Source organism: Mangifera indica, chromosome 15 (assembly GCF_011075055.1).
Source record: "Mangifera indica cultivar Alphonso chromosome 15, CATAS_Mindica_2.1, whole genome shotgun sequence".
In the NCBI taxonomy this organism is placed as follows: Eukaryota; Viridiplantae; Streptophyta; class Magnoliopsida; order Sapindales; family Anacardiaceae; genus Mangifera; species Mangifera indica.
The window spans coordinates 9,709,602-9,737,204 of record NC_058151.1 but is presented as its reverse complement, the minus strand read 5'-3'; the positions used below and the strand labels follow the sequence as shown (position 1 = coordinate 9,737,204).

The 27,603-nt window shown below is 32.3% G+C and overlaps 2 protein-coding genes across 4 annotated transcripts; both read left to right on the top strand.

Annotated features, from left to right (window-relative positions):
• Window positions 1-10,793: 10,793 nt before the first annotated feature.
• On the top strand, window positions 10,794-12,028 carry LOC123197404 (mitotic-spindle organizing protein 1A-like). 3 transcript variants are annotated; one of them, XR_006497870.1, is made up of 2 exons: window positions 10,794-10,982; window positions 11,617-12,028. XR_006497870.1 is itself a non-coding variant. In XM_044611701.1 (2 exons), exon 2 carries the CDS (start codon window positions 11,619-11,621, stop codon window positions 11,829-11,831), a length of 213 nt encoding a protein of 70 aa, XP_044467636.1. In that variant the 5' UTR covers window positions 10,800-10,902; window positions 11,617-11,618; the 3' UTR covers window positions 11,832-12,028. The 3 variants fall into 3 exon arrangements, 2 of the variants coding, with proteins under 2 accessions (XP_044467636.1, XP_044467635.1); XM_044611701.1 differs by having other exon boundaries at window positions 10,800-10,902; XM_044611700.1 differs by having other exon boundaries at window positions 10,847-10,999.
• An 8,335-nt stretch (window positions 12,029-20,363) lies between these two features.
• Window positions 20,364-24,230, top strand: LOC123197186 (probable mediator of RNA polymerase II transcription subunit 26b). The gene is made up of 9 exons (XM_044611355.1): window positions 20,364-21,593; window positions 21,679-21,747; window positions 21,837-21,919; window positions 22,374-22,426; window positions 22,534-22,661; window positions 22,786-22,813; window positions 22,929-23,239; window positions 23,315-23,405; window positions 23,747-24,230. The coding sequence occupies exons 1-9, from the start codon at window positions 21,120-21,122 to the stop codon at window positions 23,869-23,871; spliced, it is 1,362 nt and encodes a 453-aa protein (XP_044467290.1). The 5' UTR covers window positions 20,364-21,119; the 3' UTR covers window positions 23,872-24,230.
• The last annotated feature ends 3,373 nt before the right edge of the window (window positions 24,231-27,603 follow it).

Below are 27,603 nucleotides of genomic sequence, written 5' to 3'. Positions count from 1 at the left end.
TAATGGAAAATTATTTCATGTTAGGTGTGCATGTCATATTATTAATTTAATCGCTCAAGATGGCTTGAGTTTGGCAAAAAAACATTTAGAAGTAATTAGACATGTCATTGCATATATTTCATCATCCCCATCACGGGTACAAGCATATCATCAATTATGTAAATCAATGGGGTTAAGAAGGAAAAAATTAAAAATAGATATTAGCACTAGGTGGAATTCAACATATCTCATGTTGAAAGCATGCGAAGGGTATGAAGTTCCTATAACACGATACTTCAATACCCAACCAATGGATTCGCAAGATCCTATTTTTTTGACAGATCAAGATTGGGAAATAGCTATGGCTTTAATGAACTTGTTAGAGCCATTGAAAACAGCCACAGATCATTGCTCAGATGTGTATTATCCGACAACTTGTTCTATAATATATAATATGGTAGAAATAAGTGATATATTTAAAGAACATAGGTATCGTCACTCTCATAATGCTTTTCAAAATATATGTATGCAAATGGAACAAAAATTTAAAAAATATTGGAGTAAAATTCCTTTACTTTATTCTGCAGCTACTATTTTAGATCCTAGGGCAAAAACTAATGGATTACAAAATTTATTTGATGTTATTAATGAAAATTTGTCAATTAATAGCAATGTAAATTCTGTTGAATATGTTCAAGAATTTTTATTTGATATGTATAGTATTTATGAACAAAAATATGGAAAAACTAGACAAAGTTCTGCACCAGAGGTAAGCTCTGGTAGTTCAGGTAAAAAAAAGTCACGCATATGGTCTTTATTGCGCAAAGGTAAACAAACTGTTAGTCAAAGTACAAATTATAGTCAATTTTACAATTATATAAATATTGACCATTATCCTGAAATTGTTCAAAGATATAATGCTGAAAAACTAGATGTTTTGGCATGGTGGAAAGACAAGGCAGAAACCTTTCCTGTGCTTGCAGCTATGGCTCGAGATCTACTAACACCTCCGGTGTCAACTGTAGCATCGGAATCCGCTTTTAGTGCAGGGGGATGTGTGCTGGATGATAGACGATCCAATTTACATCCAAATATGGTCGAAGCGATAATGTGCATGAAAGATTGGATCAAAGCTGATTTTAAATTACAGAATCGTGTGACAGAAGATGTCTTTGAAGAATTCAAAGATTTGGATGTAGAAGATGAATAGATAAATATTATATAGTAGATAAATTTTATTTATGTTTTGTAATTTATACAATATGTAAATTAATTTATTTGTATTTTATTAACAATTTATAATATTTTTTATCATGTAACCACGGTATTCCTCCGCCATAAATGAGGGATTATAAATAAAATATTCGGGGTACTGTCCTCGATTTTAATAATTGAAAAATAATTTGTGTTTAAAAATTTTAATTAAAATTTTTTTAAAAATATTTAATAAGGCCCGGCCCGGCCCGTTTACTGAGGCCCAGCCCGGCCCGTTTAAAGCCCGTTAGTATATGGGCCGGGCTTTGGGCCTTTATATTTCAAAGGGCCGGCCCGGCCCGAAGGCCCATTACTGTTTGGGCCTTGGGCCCGGCCCGGCCCATTAGCCCAACGGGCTGTGCTGGAGTCGGCCCGGCCCGGCCCGGCACGGCCCATTGACGTCTCTACCTGAGACAAACTTGGAGAACACGGATCTTGTCTCTTAGTTGATTAAGACATTATTATGAGAGAGCGTTAGTAACTCCAAGAACAAGTTTATCAATAGTGGAGACCGCAGCTACAAGAAAAAATGTAAATCATCATTAAACACTAGATCTTTTACAAACTGGAAGTAAATGCATTATGTTCCATGTGAGAATGGAACATTGAACACATGACTGGGCAAAAAAGGTATGGGGAACTTGTAATGTCATAATGTATTGTTTGGTGGCATTGAGCCCAGGCTCAAGCAGAAAATTTTGAACCCAATTCAATTATGCAGCGGAAGCACAAATGTTGCCATATTCTACCTCGGTCAAGGAACCTGATATAGATCTTTGATAAGTTCATAAAATTCGTTTCAGCTAAGAACAGTAAATAATCTAAAAACAGTAAGAACACTCAAATTTATAGTGGTTCGACAACGTTGCCAACATCTACTTTGGGGTATTGGAAGAATTTCATTAGCTCAAAGATAAACATATTACAATGAGATTAATTACAAGAAGCAAGTAAAATTTCGTAGGATTTCTTGGAACCCTATCTTTACTTAACCACTCAAGTTCTCGGCTTACTCTCCGATTTTTCCCCAAAACTCATGTCATTTCAGCAATTTATCTTTTCCTTTAGTCACAAGTGTCTCCAATCTACACCATTAATCTCCCTTAGCCATAACAGAACCAGTAGATGAAAGCTAGCTCATTCCTTCCTGAAATGCCTAGAAGACTCTTCTCTTCTCCAACTTCCTAGTTGATAATTATGTATACAAAAATGTAGAGTTTTACATTTACCAACAGGGACTTCTAGCTGGATGTAAAGGTTGTTAATGTGGACTTCCAACATTGCAATTTAATGCTGACTAGGACATCGTTTACATGACACAGTTTCAACAATACTCCACCTGGATGTTTAAACCATTTCAATGAACAACCCCATTATGCTTTTTCATCTTTATTGAGGTGCAAGAGGCTCATAGAGAGCCTGTGCTTCTCAGCTACAGCAACCTTGGTTAGCATACCAGAAGGGTTTTCATAACCAATAATTTTTTCGACCTTCTGAATGTCTCTCTCGACCTATTCTCTAAGGAAATGCAATCCAACATCAATGTATTTTTGTGAGTTCATGATAAATATTATTGTTACACAAATGTATTGCAGTCAGTCTACCATTAAAGACAATTACTATTTCAGCCTTTAGATTAGGAATTAACTCACCAATCAAACCCTCTAACCAAGTAGCTTCTTTTATAGCCTCTCAAGGCTACATAATTTGTCTCTTTTGAAGATTAGGCAACCATGGACCACCGACAGCTTTCCAACTCATTGTATTGTTTAAAAAGCTAAGCACATGACTAGTAATTGATTTTCTATTAGGCCAAAGGACTATTTCCCACCCAAAGTATAGTGTAATACCAAACTCCCATCTCTCAACTTTCAAAAATCCAAACATCCATTCACAACCAAATTTATATTAAAATTTTCAGTTAAAATTATAGGTAAAATTATCACTTACTAAAAAATTAAAGTTTTATCACATTTTTCTCTCTCTATATTTAAAAACTTATATTTTCCCCCAACCTAAAGTTTGAAAAGTAACAAAAAACCCCCTCTAGGATTTGTTCCTCTTCCTCTGTCGTAGATTTCTCCTTCCCTGGTCATCGATAGTCCTTCCTTCCCCCCTTATCTCTCCTCCGATCTCTCTCTCTTTTGAAGATAAGGCAACCATGGACTACCAACAACTTTCCAACTCATTATATTGTTTCAAAAGTTAAGCACATAACTAGTAATTGATTTTCTATTATCCAGGATTCTAGCATAGTCATCATCTAGATACCCCTTTACATAATTCTAAAAATTATCATTCTTCAAGTAGACAATTGCTACTGATGTTTTCCTCTTAACATAGCAAAAGGCCCATTTCAAAGCTTCCCAATATTCCTTTCTAGGATTGCTTATGAATCTATTGAGTATACTTACTAAATAAGACAAATCAAATCTTGATCAGACCATTAGGTACATTAAGCTTCTAATGGCACTTGAGTAGGGTGCTTTAGACATATACTCCCTTTCATAATCTATTTGTGGACATTAATTCAAGGTTAACTTTGAAGGGTTGACCTAAAAGAGTATAAATAGCTAAGCATACCCCATACCAAACTCCTATAGAATTCTTTCAATTTATTCTTGTTGAGATAAATTTTAAAACACCATCCTTTTGATTTTTGAAAATTCACATCCCTAAAATCTTTTGAGTTTTCCCTTAGTCCTTAATTAATTTCAAAATGGACTTTCATCTCATTTTTAAACCTTGCTATCTCTAACTTATCCTTGTACGCAATTAACATATCATCTACCTATAATATTAAGTAGAAGACAACATCCTTTTGGGTATGTTTAAATAAAAGAAACTATCAAATTTGCATCTCTAAAATCCACAACCAATCATGAAGCCATCAAACCTTTTATACTAGCGTCCTGGAGACTATTATAGACAATATAGTGATTTCTTTAGCAAACAAACTTTTTTTATATTTACCCTTAACTCCCTATCATTTAGATTGTCCCATTAGAATCGTTTCTTCTACTTCCCCATGTAGAATAGTTATTTTCACATCAAGTTGTTCTAATTCTAAATCAAACTAGCAACAATAAATAAAAGGACTCTTATTGTGTTGTATTTCATAACAAGAGAAAAGATGTCATTATAATTAACTCCTTCAAATAGGGTAAACCCTTTAGCAACTAACTTTGTTTTGAATTGAGGTTGTTATGTCCCTAGAATGCATGGTTTATTCTTATAGACCCATTTACATTTCACTGCCCTACTATTTGTTGGCTTATCTACAAGATCCTAGGTTTTGTTTTTGAGTAAAGAGTTAAATTCTTCATCCATTGCTTGCTACTAGAAATGATAGTTTTGCCCTCAATGTGATATTATAAGGTGTATGAGGCATCAAAGATGTTTATTCCTTTTGAGTTAAAGATAAAAGGCGTCTAAGACATCCATTTCAATGAAATACAAATTTTAAGAGGCATTTGAAACATCCATTACATGGGTGTACGAGGTATAAGAGATGTTCGAGACAATTATCTCAATTTTCAATAAGGTGTAAGAGACTTTTGGGGCGTTCTACCTAAAAGCATTATGAGTATTGAGTTGTCAATAGTAAGAGACATCTAGGATGTCCTATCCGAAAGCATTACAAATATTAAGTTGTTAATCGTAAGAGATGTCTGGGATGTTCTACCTAAGAGCATTACAGTTATTGAGTTGTTAATGGTAAAAGACATCTAAGACATTCTATCAAAAGTATTATGGGCATTGAGTTATTAATAGTAAGAGCCATTTAAGACATCTTATCTAAGAGCATTATGGATAATGAGTTGTTACTGGTAAGAGACTATTGGGACGTCCATTTGACAAATATCTGGGACATGAGATTATATAGATATGTAGATAGCCAAGTTGTCAAGAGACATTCCAAGAACACTCAATTGATTGTGTGCTTACTGGGTGTAAGGTAACTCATGCGTTTCTTGTTGTTTGCAGGTAGACATAAAGGCAAGGCAGACGAGGAAACTAACGAATCAACTCACTGACAAAACAACCACCATAGCAAATATCTTCTTTATTATTATGTTTCTTAGTAATTTGAGCTGTTAGTTGGATATTTGGCATTATATAATACTTTGGGCAAAGTTTTTTATTTTAATAAAATCATTGAGGTATTTTCATAAAGTTATTTTTGGTAAATGTATTTATGAGAATTTTATAGCATGTGTGACACGTAATCCCAGTAAATTACTCCCAGGGGTATGATCTAAAGATAAAGTGTTACATTTTTTGTATCAAAACATGGTTTTGGAACCCTAAAGGTGTGAAGAATTTTTAAAATTTTGTGTGCTTAAGTATGGTGACCTATGTAATGCTGATTCCTCTCGTGACTTGACCACTGTAAGTAAATGTCCCTCTTTCTCCCTTTATTATGTATAAATCATGAACTAGTGTGTGCATATTTAGAGACAGTATTTGTTAGTTTTAGGCATTGTATTCTTGGTTAAGAAATTGCAAGAAAAAACCCTTGAAAACCGAATAAAAAAATTGCGTGAGAAATCTACGTGTGTGCTTATGTGTTTGCATCCACCAAACCCTGTTAGCTTGCTGCGAAATTCATAGTTGTCATGATGGTTTTAGTTTAATTAGTTTTTAGATTTCGGTCCAGACTCATGGAAGAAGATGAAACGGGGTGATGGGTACTAAAGTGCCATGTCTTCATGCAAAGATGGTGGGATAAATTAGTGGCCAACATGTGCTTTGTTTAATGGATTTCCATAGCTACTTGTTTGGATTTTTATTGTGCAAAATTGTGATTATTAATAGGGTTTGCATGAGAGCTTATTATGTTGCATGCCATGAAGTTCACTTGGAAGATTGGCATCATCTTTCCCTATAAACAATTTAATCATTATGGAATTATAAACCATTATGTGTATGTGTGATGAGGATCTAGTATGGTTGTAATCCATTTGCATGTTTAAATATTTGGTTACACATGTTATATGTATTGAATGCAAGATGGGCATTGATTGGTTTATATAAGAGCCTATGAATGTGCGATGAATATTGATAATATATTGGTTGGAATAATATTTGTTAGATGTTATTGTGGTTATGCTTGCTTGAGGGTATATGCTTGATTACATTCACTGTTATCATGGTTATGTAATGACTTTGTTGTAGGTTCTCTGTGAAAATAATTAGATGATTTATGAGGTATGACATGTTGTGGTTGATTCAGAAATGTGTTATGATTGTTTTGGTATGATTTTACACTTAGTAATGTATGAGTATAGCCAAAAAAACAATGAAAAAAGCGAAGACAAAATTCTAGAAAATTCATGCTACACTCTTGTGTATAGGAAGACACACAATCTTATGCTTTTGAGGATAATTCTCCCCATGTTAAGTTGAAGCCACAAGTGTGTGGATTTGGGGGATAGATACCACTCGTATGGTATGGGACACCTAATTGTGTATCTTACCCAAATTGCATGTCTGTGTATGTGAGGTTCTTGTTGTGTAGTTGCAATAACATACCCTTCCATATGTATAATTAGGGAAAAATGAGAATAAATTAGTGTAAATGGGTAATGCATTGATATGATTATGGAAATGACTAGTTCATCCCTATAAGGGAAGATTATGAGGAAATGCTATAAGACCCTAATGAAGGCGACATGAGAAGAAAAATAGATAAGTAAGTCAAACTATATGGAAAATGGCACAAGAGATGGATTGGGTGTGCACGATTGTGTGGACTATAATATAGACCCAATTTAAATGATTTCGAGTGGAAAACTAGTAATGATGTATTATGATATTAGGACTTGTCACCAAACTATGTGTAGTATGACGTATCACTGAGCTATGCGAGTGTGATTGAACCACTAAGTTATGCAGTGTGGTAGTGAAAACAATAGGGTTAGTCTGTGTGACCATGATAATTTTGGATGATTATGTATCGACATAGGGCATCTTAGCATCTAGTATACTCATGCAAACATTGACGATAGGCTTTATAACATTTGGGATACGCATGCAATAGTAGAAAAGGTCTAAGGTCTCACTGCTCTTATGATATAATATCCACAGCCCAAAATTCGATCAATATGTGCATTGGGTTCACATTATGATTAACATCTAAGATGTCTCATGCCTTCATCAGGTGTTTGGAACATCGACATACTTAGTTTGGCACTAGTTATCTTACATGACATTACCATTGAAGATTGGATGCTAGAAGTCGAGATGATTCAAATGGATATTTGGGATGCTAAAGAAACATTTGTAATACCATAAGGTGATTATGTATGTCTCTCGCCAATTGAAGGACTACAAGGTTAGGTATCTAGCCCGTAGCTTGGAATGGACTATAATGGTTTTTCCCCTAAGATTTGGTGCCACTACTTGTATGGGGTGAAGACCAATTTGTACATCGACCATAAGAGTTTGAAGTATTCTTTCACTTAGTGAAAACTAAATATGAAACAATATTGGTGGCTAGAGTTGGTTAAAGATTATTATATGGACATTAGGTACCATCGGGGTAGAGCTAATGTTATGGTTGATACAATGAATCGAAAGGTAGTAATGGCTCAGGTGACTACATCCCTTGAGTTACAGTATGACATCCTATATAAGCAGATCGAGGTGGTCATAGGATTGTTGGCTAGGTTAAATAGTAGATCGACCCTACTTAATGAGATTTAGGTTAGACAAACCACTAATTAGTGGTTTGTCAGCATGTCAAGGTGAAGTATCAACGACTATCTAGGTTACTACAACATTTGACTATTCTTGAATGGAAATGGAAGGAGGTCTTGATAGATTTTTAATAAGATCGTCAAGGGTTAGAGGTAGATACAATGTCGTATAAATCATAGTGGACCGATTGATAAAGTTGACACACTTCATCACAGTGAAAGACAATATGAATATTGGTTGGTTAGGGCACATTTATGTCAAAGAAATGGTGAGACTTATTAGGGTACCTAGGAGGATTGTTTTGAACAAAGACACTCGGTTGGTTTCAGCTCTCTAACAGGGTCTATATAAGGTACTAAATACCCGTATATCTTTTAGTGTTGTTTATCACCACTAGACAGATGACTAGACAGAGAGGGTTAACTAGATAATTAAGAATATATAGAGGGTATGTTGTTTAGACCATGGGTTGAGCTGGATAGATGTCTTATCTCTGATGGAGTTTGCATACAATAATAGCTATCAAACAACTATTTAGATGACTTCTTATGAGGCACTCTATGGGAGAAGGTGTCAATTCCCACTGTATTGGGATGACATAAGGGAGACAGATGAGTTAGCAAGGGCTTTGGGACCCGAGATGACCTAGTAGATGATTGACCAAGTTAGGTTAACTTGAGAGAGGATAAGACAAGCCTAGGATCGACAAAAAGAGTTACGCAAATTAAAGGAGACATAATCTAGAGTTCGAGGTAGGTGACCAAGTCTTTGCATTATGTTTCTTAGTAATTTGAGGAGTTAGTTAGATATTTGGTATTATATGATACATTGGGTAAAATTTTTTATTTTAATAAAATTACTGAGATATTTTCATAAAGTTATTTTTGGTAAATATATTTATGAGAATTCTATAACATGCGTGACATGTCACTCTAGCAAATTACTCCTAAAGGCATTATTTAGAGATGGGGTGCCACATATGATCTCACTTAAAAACCCATTCTCCTTTGACATAATTTCTATAAATTATATTATTCAAATTTTGCGATCATCATTTAATAGTATTAGTGTAGGTGGACAACGACCTTTACGGGGATATTAATTAAAATAGATGCCAATTTTTTTGTTTAAATTTTTTTAGGCAAACTTATAGTGATTTTACTTTTTTAAGCAAATTTAATTTTGTTTCCAATAATATCTTTATTGGCTATTACATCACCCTCTCAGTTAATTACATCAAAATACTTTTTTTCGATAACCCATGAGCATTTGATGTTTGTTAGATTATGATTCAAAGATTCAAAAACTTATTTGAAATGATCAATTTTTGTTATAATATAGAACGAAACAAAAAAATTAACATAAATATGAAGAAGGGTGCGTGAGGGTATATGCAAGTGTGTAAGGGTGCGTAAGGGCGAAGAGGATGCGTAAGAGTGAGTAAAGGGTGCGTAAGGCTCATTTTATATATATTTATTTATTTATTTAAAAAATATAATAAGTGTGTATATATATAAAAAAATAACAATATAATATATATTTAAAAATTATTATTATTATTTTTATATATTATATTAAATATTATAATAATATTATATTATATTATATAACTTGTTCACCTTATGCACCTTACGCATCACCTGTTCACACTCACCATTCTCTTTGTTTATATTCATCTTTTTGTTTCTATCTGTATTTGAATAAAAATTTAATCAATTTTTAAACATGTTTTGAATCTTTGAATCAGAATTTATCAAATCTTCAAAAAAAATTATATCAAATTCAATGTAATTAGCTGAGAATAATGTAAATAGCCGATAATGATGTAATTAGCCGGGAGGGCATTCTTGAAATTAAAATTAAATTTACTTATAAAAATAAAACCACTATATATTTGTATAAAAATGTTTAGACGAAAAAATTATTACTGATTTTAATTAATATCCCAACTTTAGAGATAAAAAAAAATGTAAGGATTTTTCCACAGCCCAGTCAATAGAGAATTTTGTCAATAGCCTAATCTGTAAAGTTGGTGTGTGGTCTTTTTAAAACATTTTGTCAAAATCAGCTACTCAGCTTTAACATCCAAAGAGTGGTTTTGTCCTTCTAATGGGCTTAAAGCCCACAACCAATTGCCGAAACCGCCTAGATTTGATTGAGGCTTTCGATTCAATGGATGAAGGTAGACCGTCCTCCAAGTTCCCTGCCGACGGACTTTCGGTCCAGAACCTCCTACAACATCACTTCCTCAAAATTTTTTTCTTAAAAAGTCACATCTAATCTTGTAGGGCCCATTGTTAATTAATTTGGGTATTATCTTTACACGAGTTTAGTATTTTTTTTAATTAAATTATATATATACATGTTTATGAGTATATAATCAAATATATATTTGGTATATCATTATATGATTAATTAATTTTAAATTAAAAATAAAATAATATTTAATTACATATTAATATATCAATTGTATCAAAAATGTGTATATATCATATTTTTTTTCATATTTGCACATAGAAATTAGCTATTTTATTTAAATTTTTAATTTATTTTTATTTTAAATCATATATTTTACTTAAAAAGAATTGTGAAAAAAAAATATTAAATTATCTTTTTTAGGATCTAATAATATATTTTTATTAAATAAATTTCAACATTCAAATTTTTTTATCATTAGAGTCAAATTTTTAGATTTTTTTTATAAAAAGGATACAATTTTTATTTTTTTTAAATATTAAAGGAATATAATTAAAATTTTAAAAAATAATATAATATAATTAAAAAATTTTATTTTTTAATAGATAAATTCGAAAGTTTATTATTTCAATAAAAAAATTTTGAAAATGTAATTCTTTTAATAATGAATTATAAAATTCTGTTCCCTGAATAAAAAAGAAAAATATTTAAAAAAAAAAAAAAGGTTAGCATTCAAACTCTTGGCTTCATTGGTCCCCGGAGCCCTACCCGGTAACTCTCCTTCCCGTTCTTCTGCTCATTTCAATTTCTGCTTCTCGTTGTCACAGTCGTTCAGTCAAATTCGAACCGAGGTACGAGAGCTTTTCAGGTCCACCGTTTCCGATTCTTTATCATGCTATCAAAGTTTAAAACGCCTGATCGCATTCGATATTGGAAAAGATTTTAGGAATCACAGCATTTTGCTTGATTAAATGTCCCATACAATAATTTCTCCATTTGCATCATTTTCGTTAGTATTTAATGCTTGAGGGTTTTTTGTTCAATTTGTAAATGTATTGAAACCTGATTTATTGTATTGTGGGTCAATTCAACATTTTCCGGTGATCTTTAGATTTTGAAGTCATTTTTGTGATTTTGTGCGAATTTGTTGAAACTTTGAAGAAAGTTTTATATTCTTTTTTTCTTTAATTTTTCCATGTTTTTTCTTTGTATCAACTTCTGTTCGTGTTGCCTTGTGGAATCTTATGATTATGAGAAATTTTTAGCTTTTATTAAATTGAGATGTTTCAATCCACTTGATTAATGAGAATACATACTAAAATGTACTGTGTATTCCTTTGAATTTTTCTCTCCATTTTCTTCTGAGCTGTGAATTCTTGAACCGAATGTTGTATGCATAATTTGAGTTACATAATTTCATTATTTAAGGTGAGTCAATTTGCACTAACGTTTTCAAGAAAATATTCCCTTTTTTGTGGTACTCAGATATGGATCCAGAGGCTGCACAAACTGCCCGAGAGTCCCTAGACCTTGCATTTCACATGTCCAACATTCTTGATACAGGGCTTGATCGACACACACTCTCTATTCTCATTGCCCTTTGTGACTTGGGCCTGAACCCTGAGGCTCTGGCTGCTGTGGTCAAGGAACTCCGACAAGAGCCCTCTCCCTCATCCACAATGCCTACTGCTCCATCATAGTAACTTAAATGGGTTTGTGCTATTATCTCATAATTTTAAATAGCTAGAAGGGACAATTGTCATGAGTAGCAGTCTTTTATACTTGATCAGTTTCTGCAACCCTTCATTTTGTCTGCATCACTATTGTGTATTATGCTTCTCCATGCATAACAATTTGTTTTGTGTCTTCTGTTTAATCTATGTTATTGTATTCTCTATTTTGAGTTTTGTTTAGTTTTGTGGCTATAACAACGCTAGGGTTGGCTTGTTTAATTTTTTATGTCAATTTTTGTGGTGTGATATTGCATCATTTTGGAACAATCTGGATTAGATGATGAAATATTTTACATCATACTCATGAACGGTATAGTTGACTGTTAAGAATATACTCCACTTGATTTATTGGTATCTGATTCTCCTATAGTCTATGACTAAAAACACGTTCCAGTGATATCAAATAACTAAACCATGTTTGTGCTAGCATGGAAGGCAATAATGTTTAAGTGAAAATTATGAAGAAACATCATAATCACATACATGAAACTATTATTGGACTTTGTTTTGAAATTAAAAGGTCAATCTATGGAACTTCTCTTAAATAAATAAGTGAACTTATTTATCTGCATTAAGAAGCTACAAATGGATCATTTTGGAAGCGTGTGAGAAATAATTTTGGGGTCCATGTTATTTCATTTTGTATGAAATCTAATACTGCTTTCATAGAATGAAATTAAATCAAGTAGCCTCTAGCCATTTACTGTTGTAGTGTGGTATTCACTTGGCATGTTAACATTTGATGGGTTAAGAACTGGTTGGTGGTGTTGGCGCTTAAAGCCAGAATTAAATGCTTCTCTGGTAGGGGAAAGCTCCAGGCATATATAATTTCTTCACGTTGAAGATTGGATTAGCAGGACTTATTTCCCGTTTTCTCTTTTTCCCTTGTAGTTTGATTAGTAAGGATCAGCAATGTTTCCTCCATTATGTGAAACTCAATTTCAAGTCTTCAGTAAAGTACAGTCCCTGAAAATTGAAGCCATTATTATTTATTTCTTTGTATGATACTACAGATTGGTTGTTGAAACTTATGGGTGATTAGTAAACTCTGTAGCAGGTAATCTTAGAGCCCAGCAACTCAGTTGATATATGCAAGGATAAACATCAGGAAATATATTAAGTCAGATTGTGTTTTAATAATGGGGTCTTAATTAAAATCAACAAAAATTTTTCTACGTAAACATTTTTAAGTAAACGTACAATAGTTTTACCTTTATAGACAAATTTACTTTTAATTCCAAAAATACCCTCTCCCGACTTATTACGTTACTCTCAGTAATTTACGTTATGTTCGAGTGTCGAAAATTTTCTTAACAGATTTGATAATTTCTTATTTGAATTATCACTAATTCACGTTTTAAAGATTAAAAATATACTTAAAAATTGATAAATTTCTGTTTAGGTTTTAACTACGGATAATAAAGAAAAAAATGTACTTAAAAATTGATAAATTTCTGTTTAGGTTTTAACAACAGATAATAAAGAAAAAAATAGCATAGATGAGAAGAATGATAAATGCGAATCGATGTTGTATCACAGTACGTATGAGGCATAAAGGGCGCATACAGGGTGCATATAGGGTGCGTAAGGTACGTACAAGGTGCGTAAAGGGTGTGAAAGTGCGTAAAGTGTGTAAAGGGTGCGGGGTGCGTAAAACTCATTTTAAAATCTAACACATAGGGGTGCGAAGAGGGTGTGCACCCTATGCACCTTTTACGTCTCATACGCACCGTGATATAGCGTCGATTCGTATTTAGCATTATCTTCATTTATGCAATTTGTTCATTATTATTTGTATTTGAAATCTAAACAAAAATTTATCAATTTTTAAATATGTTATTAATCTTTAGAACGTGAATTAGTGATAGTTCGAACTGTTAAGAAAATTTCAAGGGATCGAACGTGACATAAATCGCTGGGAGAAGGTATTTTTTAAATTAAAAGTAAATTTGTCTATAAAAGTGAAACTGACGTACATTTACTTAAAAAAGTTTATATGAAAAAATTTTTGCTTATTTTAATTAATATCCCTTTAATAATTTTCATTTCCACGGATTTCCCAAAGAATGATGATCTGATTCTTATTTACCTATGCTAATACGTTGAACTCAGTCATTTAGCTAATTCTGTAGTAAAAATTAATGGTATCTGCTTGACCTTTAAGACTGGCATTTCTTCGACATCCAGTATTTGTTAAACCGATTTAATTTGATTGCAATAACAAACATGTGTTTTGAAGGAAAGACACATAGGAAAAGTGAAAAAACCTCTTATTTCTTCGATGCAGTCTGGGTGATTTAGGCTTCCTAAAATGCGAACGTAGGTACAAATTGAGTCTTTTAAGATTTAAGAATTAACACGTTTTCGTTATGTTGAAGGTATATAAATTAAATTAATCCCTCAACCTCAGCATACCTGGCCTGACCTGACCAATCCTTTTGCAGGAACTGACCCACAAACAAATTGTATCAATTTAACTATCACTGTAAATAATACAACGAATTTTCCAATCCCTCAAAGTACCATTCTTCAGAATTCTTAGCTAGCTACATCACATGGTATTATTTTTAACCTAACACGATTTGGTAGTTATGCCCGTGGTAGATCTACTATGAAAAAATATAAAAACCTTAATCAAGTTCTGATCCAATTAGGTTTTCAATGCATGTGGAAACTGAATTCTTTTTCACTAAACCAAATAGTCAATAGTTTGACGATGGATAGAATTTATGAATTCAAGTTGTTTCAGCAGGAAATTTTAATAGGTTTGCTTATAAATGTTGTTGACCTTAAGACTATTGACTATACCTTGTTTAGACTGGAGCTTAAACCATTGGCATGTGACTCTAGAACAAATGCCGAACTTGACTACTCAATTCTTTACGTTTGAGTTTAGGGAAAAAGACTATTTCCCATCCAAATTTTAGGCTATTCTCAAATCTATACCCACGGAAGATGAAAAAATCTTATTCCCACGCATAAACAAAATTCTATTAATTTTTTCTATTAAAATGAGGGGTAAAATAGTTATTTTACTGTTTATATTAAAAAGTTATAAAGTTTATTACTTTTCACACCTCTTAGGTTTTAGAAACTAACATTTCACTTTTACTTAAAGTTTTTAAACTTTTAAAAGTAACATTTTCACCCCCAAACATAGGGCTTCCATATTTTTCAAAACACAGCTACCCCCCATAACTTTCAAAAATAACAGTTTCACCCTCATTCTTCAACTTCATCTTCTGACGTCATCTCTGGCCTCCTCTTTCTCCTGGTGCGACGACGGTGGTACGATGAAGAGATCTTCATCTCCTCGTTGCACAATGCAACGAAGAGACGGAGATCTCTTCATCGTACGATGTGACGAAGAGACGGAGATCTCTTCGTCGCAAGAGATCTCTCTTCGTTGCTCCACCCAGAAGACGAAGGACAACACTTCGTCATCTTTCGTCTTCGCAAAGTCCAAACGAGCGACGAAGGACGACGAAGCATTGTCCTTTGTCTGTTCTTCCAAATCTAGACGACCTCGTCCAAATCTGAGCAATGAAAGGTCATCCTTTTTCTTCCTTTGTAGTCGGAGATAAGAGATCGGTGGAATACGTCGACCGTCAGTGGTGGCTAGAGAAGGAAGCAAACCTTAGGGGTGAAATCTAAACTTTTCAAACTTTGAAGATGGGTTGAGGTGTTAGTTTTTAAAACTTGGAGGGGGAAAATGGTGAGATTTTAAAGTTTTAAGGTTTATAATTAAAATGACGATTTTACCCTTGTCTCTAACTAAAAATCTGGACGGCAGTTTGGTCATGGGTGGGAATAGAATTTTTTCATCTCTCATGGGTGTAGGTTTGAAAATGGCCTAAAATTTGGGTGGGAAATAGTCCTTTTCCCTTGAGTTTATTTCAAAGTATATCTCAAAAGCACCAACAATTTGCTATTAACCATCACTAAACTCGTTCAGGCAACAGCAAGCCACAAACAGGTCAAGAGGTACACAAAAGCCCTTGAGAGAATATTAGTTTATTATTAGATCCTCGAATTTCAAATTTATCTAATGGGTCTAGAGTTGAATTCAAATCAAGTTTATTCGACCTCAAACCTAAAAGTACAATATTTTTGAGTTCGAGCTTTAGGGTACTTAACTTGTCAAACTTGTAAACTTAAAAAATTTGATATAAAATTACATCATTTTGATCAATATATATTAAAACAATATTGTTTTAATAACGAGTTAAGCTAAAAACTCAATTCGAGCTAAAACTCCTTTGAATCAAGCTTGATCTCAGTTTCATACAAATCGAGTCTAACTCAAATTCGATTCGATTCAAATTCAACTCAAATTGGACAACTAAGACAAATTTTAGTTATTTTATTGGAGATAATTTCTTTAAACTATATAAACCAGAAATTTTTTTTTTTTCGATATCATACCCAATTCATATTTCTCTCTTAAATTATTTTATGTTCAAACGATATCACGCATGTTATCTTTGTCTCCTCCAAAATCATGATCATTTACTAACAATCTTGGTTTCCATCTCATATAACAATCTTAGACTATTCCTTTTCAATATTTTATTTTCAAATTTAGTTACAGGTAAATTATGAATTTAGGTTTTTAATAAAAATATTTTTTTCCTTAATTTATATATTTTTTGCTCATTTAATTGATCAGTTTTCTAGGAGTTTTTCTTTTAACTTTAATTTTTGTAAATTACTAATTTATAAATTAGATATCAGACAACCTTACGGAATAATTGTATGAATATGTGGAATAATTGTCAAACTGACTTGTCAAAATATTGTATGCGTGTGGGTGTAACAATGAGAACTACCGGTAAAAAATAAGGAACATACTTATAATTTCATGGGTTTAATTTTTAATAGATAATTAGGGTTTACACACACACACATACACACATATATCATTGTTTATTTGGGGTTTAATTATTATTAGCATAATCATAAGTAAATGAAATATATTTCTCTTGAGAAAGTTAAAATTATTCAATAAAAAGTCTTAAACTTGGAGAGATCATTAATTTAAAGTGAAGGAAATAAAATTACAAATGTTCCCCTAAGAAATTCTTTCAATCATGAAGGAAATAAAGTTCTGCATGGGAAGAGATGCACACTCGTGACTAAGTCACGCCCAAGGATCCCCGTGAGGGGTTAAACCATGCGCAAGAGGAAAGGAGTGTATGCATGTGGACCCAAACATGCACACCTGTATAGCAAGTCATAACCAAGTTTACCCCATAAAGGGGTTAAGTTGTACATAAAGGAAAGGACACACAATGGTGCACCTGATAATGTACAATTGTGTACTTATACACGGTTGTGCACTTAAGAAGGAAAGAAATAAAGATAAGTATTAGACCTTGGTGCTTGAAAGGTTGTCATGAAGGATAGTGAGGATGTAAATGGTATGTAGTAATATCCATATCAACGTTTTAAGGAATGAAACCATATGGATAAGAGAAAGAGAGAAAGACAAGCAAGGTGAAAGTCAATACGAGCCTTAGTTGAGATAATAGTTTCGAGATATGTGCATGTATATCTGTGAACATATCTCGTTCAATTAGCACTTAAGGTCAAATTCTCTTAGGAGCAAATATGTTCACAAAGGTCATTATGAGGGGGTACCTACAATTCTTTTCTTCCTACATCACCCGTAGTAGGGTAAAGTAGTTCGCAATAGGACAACATACCTGTAGTAGGACAGAGTAGTTTGCAATAGGACAACCTACCCATAGCAGGGTTTATTAGCGTATAATAGGGCCTTTTCGTATTCCAACAATGTAAAGAAAGGGATTGCACAATATTTAACTCACATAGCCAATGTGTCAAATTCTTATCTTGATCTAGTTTGATCGACATAAAAGTTCATGTTAAATGTCCAATTATGAGTTCTTTCACCGAATATTTATAAATTACTTAATTCATAATTCATCCTAGATTAGGATCTCAAATGATCCTAAATGATTGTACGAGACCTTAGCGCTTCTTAAGTCAGTTTACACAACTAAAGGTGACCCCAAGACAAGTTAATAAGTTAATGAAAGTCCATGTCATCAAAATAAGGAGTCTAAAGGTGTGCTACCAATGATCAAATAGGGTGAACTAAGTTAAGAGTAAAATAAGGATTAAATATAAGTAGAATTTTTTGTTTATTGAGTGATTGTCACTAACTTCCCTTCTTTTATGTTTCATAGGTAACAAATGATCATTATGGCCGCAATGCAAAAAGGTCAACTAACTTGGGTAGTTGTGAAGGGCATATTTGTTATTTTTAGTTTCTATGTTTTAGTATTTTCTTTATGGCATTGAGTGTTGTAATGGATTATCTTGCTACACATATTTTATAGATAATGTATGTTTATTGGTTTGTGGAAGTTCTTTGATGCCTCTGTTATGATTAATAATAAAGAGTGCGTTTTTAAATTTATATTATATTGTATGTGTTTGAATAAAATTAAGTGAACCCATGCTCAAATAGTCAAGTGTAATAGCATTTTTCTACAAAAGGCAATACTTCTAGAGAGAATGTTAAACATAGAGATAAGTTAGTCCTCCATATGTGGTAGAGGTAGTAAGCTATACTATGACCTTCATCATTGGCAAGATTGACAATGGTCATTGATTGGGCAAATTGCTCTTCTTGACTATGCAATTGAAGATAAAGAGGCATGGCAAAAGAGAGAGATTAAGCTACGAATAAGAATAGTAGGGTCTTCTTTCTAGTACCAAATTGTTTATTCATAAAATTGCACCAACGAGAAGTATACAAAATCAATGAGATCTAAGTGTAAGAATATAAAAATTTAAGATAGGAAAAGAATACATTGATTGGTTTTTTACATAGTTCACCTAGAAACTATATAAGAGCCTACCTTCATGATATAACTATTGATATAAGTTAAATGAATTACAAGATAATAACAAGAGCACAACTTGTCTTTTTTGTGATCTAATCTTACCTTATCTAGATTCCCAACTCATTGTTTATATTTATATTAAGTGCATTGCATTTGAGTAAATGTAATAATTATAAATAATAATGCAGTAGCGGTTTTCGAAATATAAAGAAGAGTAAATGCACTTTATTAGTTGTTGAATTCTGGTAAGATCGTTGCATGATAAAAGAAAACTTGTTCTTATTGCTAAAGGTTATTGCATACATGGTTTCAATTGTATCACTATAAGGCATTTACAAAGTGGATGGTCTTCCTTAAGCTTTTGACCTATTTAATTCAAAGTTGATCTTTGCTAATCAATATCTACTAAGTTCTCGTCTATTAGGGTGCGTTTGGTTAAAGGTTTTTAAGATTACCTTGGTAATCTATCTTTTATTCTCTTGTTTGGTTTGTCAGTAATAAAATATTACAATAATCTTCTATTACTAATGCTGATGTGACAGGTAATATAGGTGATAATCTGATTACCACCTTCACCTTAGGTATTTAAAGATTACTGGGTTAATCTTGGGTTTATTATAGAAAAATTATTACTTATTAATTTTTTGAGATAAAAATAAATTTATTTTTAATTAATATGACAAATAATATAAAAAATATTTAAAAATAATTATATTCAAGGGCATTTAAGTTAAATATTTTACTAGTAATCTTTTATTACCTTTAACCAAACACAATAATTATTTATACCTATAAAATTTTATCAAACATAGTAATCATTTATACCCAGTAATCTTCTAAGTAATCTATCTTCAAGGTAATCTTTCTATTTTAGTAATCAAATATTACCCAAACCAAACGCCCCCTTAGAGTAATCTTGGATTGACATTGGATGTGGATTTTTATTGCATAACACTATCATTGTTAAAAAGATAATAATATTTATTATTATGCAATGTTTACTAAAGTTAAATAATATTTAGCCCCAAAACTTTTTAAAATGTAATTTCACTCTTTATTCATGTTAATTTTTAATATTAATAATTATAAAATATATTAAAAAGTTGTTGGTAGCATTCGTCACAACTAATTAGCTTGGTTTAAACACATCTAAATCACATATAAAATAGCGTGATCCAATTAAATCACATGATATGATGTGATTTCGATAGGATTATATCATTCTATAATCATACTTGGAATTGCACTGCCTCATGTGTGATTTAGTCATTTCATATTACATTAATATGGTTTTAACTTTATTGTACTATTTCGGGTGTGATCATATTTGGAAGCATTACTTTTATTTCTTGGAAAGGAGTAGATCAAGGTCGATCATTTGAACATGATAATACATATTTTATAAAATGACAAAAATACATAAAATTTAGGTAATTTTAACTATAAATAGGGAAATTTAATTAGAGTGAGAAAATTTAATACTAAGGCAAACTTAGATGGAAAAATATTTTGTCATTGCTAAATAAATAAATAAATGAAAATCTGCTTAATTAATTAAAAAAATAAATCAAAATTAATATTAATTAAACAGGTGAAATCTCCTATAGAAAAAGCAAACATTTTCACTCTCTTTCTCGCGCTTTCTCTCTCTTTCCATTACTTGCAATTTGTTTCTTTGTATTGATAAGGTCAATCCAGAGAACAAAGGAAGCTCCATTTTTCTCATATTAAAATAGTGAGAAAGAAAGAGGAGAGAGAGAGTTTAGGGTTTCAAAGTAAAATTATCTGGTGCAATATTTTGCTTTTAAACCTGAAAAACTATTGGCGTTTTGCAGCACCTGGTAATTGTAATAAACAAAACAAGGAAACAGAAAAACAGAACAAAAAAAAAAAAAAAGCCTCCCATAGCTTTCTTGTTTTGCACCTAATTTTCATTTCAAATTGCTGTTTTGGTTTTCCCAAATTATCGCTTTGATTTTTTTTTTTTCTCTACAAGAAACCGCGTTGTTTTTTTGGTCCTGTTTCCTGTTTTTGTGTGTCAGAGTGAGAAGAAAATTTTCTCCTCTTTGATTATATCCTCAAATCCTATCTTAACGTAATCCATTCCCTCATCAACATCCGAAAACCCCAGGAAAAAAAATATTATTATTAAATCCTTCTTAGTCAATTTTGATTGGCAAAAATACCTTCAATCCTTTGTTTCTGATTAACAACCAACTAAATTAGGCTAAAAATTAGATTTTAATATCTGGGTTATCTCCCAATTCATCTGAAAAACAATTTTGAATTTCTGGGTATTGAAATGACCCTAGGAAAATCCTGTTGAATCCGATATTTTGATCTAAAGTAACCAGTATCGGATCCAGGATTTGTTTATTTAATCATGTCAGGGTCTTTAGATAACTGGAGAAATTATTTCCGCACCGCAAATGGGGATATATTCGATATCATCGACCACGCGGTGATGGTTGCAGCTTTGGATTGTCCAAAAGAATTCAAATTGAGAAGGGATCGAATTGCAGAGAAGTTGTTTACGTGTAAGGTGACTCAGTGTTTAGGCTGTAAAAGGGTGGAGTTGAATGTTCCTTGTAATGAGTCTGATGATGATGAAGAAGATGAAATGATCGGTCGTAAAAGAGATGAAGGAGGTGGAAGTAAAGAAAGTAAGGTTAATAGTAGTCGGGATGATTGGGATAATGATAATGATCTTCATATAAATGTTGATAATGATAATCAGATTCTTAGTAATTTTAGCTTCGGAGAAGCTGAGGCATTGACTGATGAGATTGAAGAGGAATCACAAATTGTAGGAGAGGTGTTGAGAATTAAAGAGATTCTTGACAGCAGCCAAGATGAGGTGTGAATGAATAGATTGTTTTGTTGAGACTTCTTCTAAGTTTCTTTTGTGTTTTCAAGTTCTTGATTGGTGGTGTTTGTTACAGTCTGATTCCATGTTGTTTGATTGCTTGAGGAGGCTTCAATTGATGGATTTGACTGTGGATACTCTCAAGGTTTGATTGAATCTATCCTTAGTCTTTGAATTAGCACAGAAAGATTTGGTTCTTGTTTTTTGGACTAATGGAATTCAACTTCTTTCCAGGCGACCGAGATTGGGAAGGCTGTTAATAGCCTCAAAAAGCATGGTTCCAAACAAATTCGACATCTTTCTCGAACTCTTATACAGTATGGATTTGTTTCTTGTAGATAACATTTAGCTTTTTTTATGTACTTTTTCTGTTTGTTGATAGGGAACTCAGTTGTATAGCCGTTTGCCAGATTTGATCTATAGTTTTTTGTCATCATGTATATGTCTAGAAGATCAACAGCCCTCTTGGCATAACACTTGCTTTCTGATTCAGGTTTAGTGAAATTGATTAACATATTTTCTCTGTTGCTTCTTTTGTTTGATGTTTTTCTTTAATTTCCTTGTAGTTCATCAGTAAATATGTTGATCACTTAATTATTCATGTATCCTTTTGCTTCTTCAAGTTTGCTAGTTAATTAGGGGTTTACTGGATTCACTTACTGCAGTGGAGCATAAGATGATGCTTTATTTTGTTCATTTCTATTATAGCATGGTTGAATGTGGTATAAAACTTTTATGATGGTTATTCTAAATGGCGTTTGTGAATTGCAGGGGTTGGAAGGATTTGGTCAATGAATGGGTCAGTGCTACAAAGGCTATTGCAGGTAGGAACATGGTTGCAATTATTTGTAATTTGTATAGATTTGTTATAATATTTTTCAGTTCTGTTAATTGAAAATGGTTTTCTGAATTATTTTTGTCAATGGTTTAGTGGTTGCAGAAAGTACTCCTGATTCTATGGACCCATCTGTTCTTGACGAAGAAGAAGGGCTTCCATTTCCTCCTCTGGATGATTTAGCTTTCTTCGTAACTCCAACCACTGGAATGGAGCTCTCACAGGTATTGACTTTCACTTGTTCTTTTTCAGAGTTAATTGCAAAATTGATTTGCATTTTTGTTTTATAACTGTATGCTGACTAGATTATGTTTCTTTGGGATGTCTCCATAAATGCAATACATGAAGTTCTTTGATGGCATGGATGATGATGGAAGTGAGTTCAATTTCCTTTCTGTCATGCTTCTCTTATATAGCTTTAGCTATTCGGATCCTTTTTCAAATTCCCCACTTCTAAAATCTATAATAATGAATGGGGGATGTCGTTTCAGATCCTCGGAACAGTGGGGAATTCATCAAGAACCGTGAAAATGGAAGAAAACCATCAGTGGAGCAACAAAATATTGTGAAGCGAAAACAGCAAACTACAGACGAGGTGAATCTGCGTGCTAAGGACAATAAGAGTCAACAAACGAAGAGACTTGATTCTGTTGCGAAACCTAATAAACCATCGAACACCCATTCTGGACCTGGTAGACCTCCCAAGCAAAGTATGGGGCAAGGAATGAATAATGAATCAAATGTTGAGCAGAAAACAGATAAGGCTGCCATCCACAAGAGGCCACTGAACTGTCAACAAGATGTGAGTGCAAGTATTCTTTTACTTTTGAAACTATAACCATGAATTGTATTTGACCTATCATTCTTACTCTACCAGAGATTCAAGTTGTCAGATGAAGTTGCAGTCCAAGCAAAACTTGAAGCCACTAAGAGGAAACTTCAAGAGAGTTATCAACAGGCCCAAAACGGTTTGCCTCTTCCCCTGCAGATTTTGTTATGTATTCTGTTTTTTGATGGGGGAATGTGGTTAACGCAAAGAAGGATTTGGAATTCTCATTAATCTAATCAGAATGAATTTGAAATACATTTCAGAGAGGTTTCTTCTAGATTTTTTTTTTTTTTTTTTAAAGAAAGAGGGAATAGAAATGAAAAGAATGAGACCTTAGGATTAGTTAAAATAGAATCAATGTTTACTTTATGAAATCTTTGGTGTAATTTGAGAACAAGATGTCAAAATTATATTTAGCAACAATAATAGTGAGTGTGAAGCCACTCTGGCATTTAACTGTAATTTTTCTGTGTTGAACAGCAAAGAAGCAAAGGACAATTCAGGTGATGGACTTGCATGATCTCCCAAAGCAAGGACTTGGCCATAGAAATCCACAGGTGAGGCCTGGGAACCATAACAGGCATTGGGCAAATGGTCGGCGGTAAATTCTTCAGTATGGAACTGTTTTGATAGCCTTTCAAGATTTTGTTCATCCTGACAGACGGCGGAGAAAACAACATTTTAGAACATGGAGTTATAGAGACCTAATTTGATAGAATTAGGGGGTGGGTGGGCCATCTATCTCTTGTTGATCGAATGAATTTCTTCTGTAAAGAGTCTTTATATGTACCCGCCCATTTGATTGATACTAAACAGAATTTCTGTTGTTTTTAATTTTTTTATTATGAATAGGCAAATGGAATTGAGGGAAAACAAGAGAATGTTTGAAAACAATGTAACAACAACAATACCAATATCATCATCAAAGTTTATTTTTAGTGAAAATATCTTGGATTTTACCTTATTTTTGGCGCGAAAATTAAATAGGTAAAAACAGTGAAGGCCAATTCAAACCGCTTTGGTGGTGACATGTTTCTTTAGAACACGTGTAAAAGAATGAAGATTCTTTTGTCTGCTGCTTTTCCACATTTGACCACATCCATTCTAACCACGTGTTCCAAGTAACATGTTCATCAAACTATCAACTCTTCTCAGCAAGAAATCAACCAACCAACCCATCAACCAAATTTCTTTATCATTATTGCTATTAATAAAAAAATTCCATAAAAAAAAAACATTTATGTATAATATAATGTTTTTTACGTGAAATAATTATGGTGGATCCCAATCTGTCCAACCCCTCAAATTTTTTTTAATTTTTCCTTTCAAGAATTATTTTATATATATATTATTATATAATTAAATATTATTTTATTTTTAATTTATATATATAAATATATATATATATATATATATGAATAATTTCATAATATAAAATATACTCCACCGTAATTGAATGCCAAAAAAAAAGGAATTTTTTATTAATATGTCTATACATCCACCTAGTAGAAATAAAAACTTAAACACCTACAGAAATAATTATTATAGTAATAGAAAGATAAGAATTAATAGGTAAGACATGACGTATTAAACAGGTAAGAAATTGACCATAATTTGTGGCGGCAGGTGGCGTGTCGGACCTGCGAGTTTGGTTCCAACAACTCAAACATGTTGGCCCCTGTTAACTTTTAAAACTTGCAACTTTTTCTCTTACATTACAGATGATATGACAAGGACTAAATGGTTAATTTATAATTTTATTAGACTCAGTGAACATTAACAAATACTACGTATAAAATTAAAATTTTCCATTCTTGCTTAATTTTTGCATATATATATATATATATATATATATATATATATTGACTTTTATTCCAGTTCCAGGTCCAGCATCATTATTATTATAATCATGTATCCATGTGTTGGTGTGTCTTCATGTACCCCTAATTTATGTATGGATTCTTTATATTTATAGAATAAATAGAAGAGGTTAACGATTCAAATAATAATATTAACAAAAGATTTTTTTTTTTTTTAAATATGGTTCTCATTATTTTTTTTTTTTACAAATTGAATCACAATAAAATATTTATGATAATTATATGAGATCTAGATGAAAAATATAAATTTCCCTTATAGACTTAAAGAAGAATAGGACAAGCATCCCAATGTTGAGGAGATTTTGTAGAGTTCTTCTTGTTCAAGTGGAGTGGAATGCCTATTCATGCTCATGGACAAATGGTGGATAGAAAATAGGGAAATTAATTAATTTGTCATAATTCATGGGTTACAAAAAAATTACCTATAATTTTGTGGCTTAAACAAAAATATCCAAATTTTTTAGTTAAACAAAATTGTCTTAAGTATCTAAACAAATACTCAAACTACCATTTTTTTATTCTATATAAAACATAACTCTGTAATACTTTAACATATACCATTTACTCATTATCCAATAGAGATTCAAGGGAGAGAAAAAAAGTGCATGATCATGATCTTAAACGAGAGAAAAAAAATTCGTGATATTAATGTCTTTATATATACTATAACTTCAATCGTTATTACTTTTATTAATAATGTAATTATATGTAGTGTCTTATATAATAACTTAGAATTGGGTGTAAAAATTAAAATGGCAAAAAAATATAGAGACTATTTTGTGATTATAATAGTAAGGGGTGAAATGATATTTTATAATTAAAGGTATTAAAGATATTATAATATTTGACGATATAAAGGTAAAATGATATTTTTTTAAAATTAATATCAAATTATTTAGAATATATTAACAATTACAATATGTAAAAGAATTATGGAATATGTTGTATCTTAATATTTTGATGATGATAAAAATCTAAGTTTAATACATTAACATGTCCAAAGAATGCATGAATACATTACAAGATGGACAAAATGTGAAATTTATAGATAAATCTAAAGCAAAAAATTATTGGTCATACCTCTCCCGTGACAAAACCGTGCGTTAATCGTTCAGTGTTTTGAAAATAAAAATTACTTGAATAGAGAAAAGGTCCAACCGTGATATTCTAATTGTTCCAATCGTGAGTTTCACACCATGTGTAAATTACCCAGCCTTACCACATGTAAAGTTGTCTATAATATCCTAATTGGGACACTTAAAAAAACGACCTAGCTGTGATACTTTTTCTTCACAAATCACTGCCATGTGTTGCCTCCAAGCAAATGTCTGGTGCCTCGCCGCCATGTGTCCAAGGAAGTTGCTCATCCATTGCCTTGCCGCCACATGTCCAAGTAACATGTTGCCTTAAAACGTCCTAACCAGGACACTTGAAAATTGTCCCAGCCATGACACTTTTTGTTCATGCATCTTTGTCATGTGTCATCTCCAAGTAAGTGTTTGATGCATCGTTGCCACTTGTCCAAGCAAGTTTGTCCAAGCTCTATATCGCTGCCACATGTCCAAGTTCTTAAATGTCCTAGCCATGACACTTGAAAAGTGTCCCTGTTGTAACACTTTGCACTACTACACCACATGTCCCAGCCACACCATACCACATGTCCTAGGCCTTAAATGTCCTAGTCATGACACTTTGACAATTATTCCAGTCGTGACAAAAAATGCTAATCTACATGTGAAATGTGTAAAATTCATCCCTCCTGCAGTTTCTAAAAACCTCCTAGCGTGACACATAATTCAATCAAATTGTGACATGTGTAAAATCCTCCCAATTGTGTAGTTTTTCAAAACTTCCAATCATTCACCTCTTATAATTAAACCCGGCCTTCAACCATGTGCAAGCTGGCATATACCCGTTAGCTTTTGGATTTTTTTTTACTAAACATAAAAATGAAGCAAGCCACCCATGACACGGATTTGTCCTCTATGTTGAGTGTATTTAAAGCTATCCATTACAACTCTGATTGAGATGCATCTTCTTCGCCGAATTTTTCAATTGATTCTTGATGGCAACTCAATCCTAATAGAATGCAACCTAGCTCTATAAATTAAGTTTGGACTGAAGAGCAAAAGGTTAGACATCTTACAAAGCAAAAAAGAAACACCTAAAACTTTGTTTTCTTTCTATCACTCTTACCAATCGTTCATTTTTATTCATTGAGAGTCCATTGCACTCAACTTGTATTTACAGCCTTATAGAGGCATTAATACCTTTATCTCTTTGTAATTAAATATCTTGGGTGCAATCTTGTATAATCTAGTGTAATGGGCACAATCCTGAATATACTATGTGTAAAAACATTTTCAAGAAATGGTGAAACTTCAAGGTGGTTTGCTTAGAGAAATAGACGTAGGAGACTTGCAAGAAAAAGCTTCAAACCACTCTAATTGAGCATTT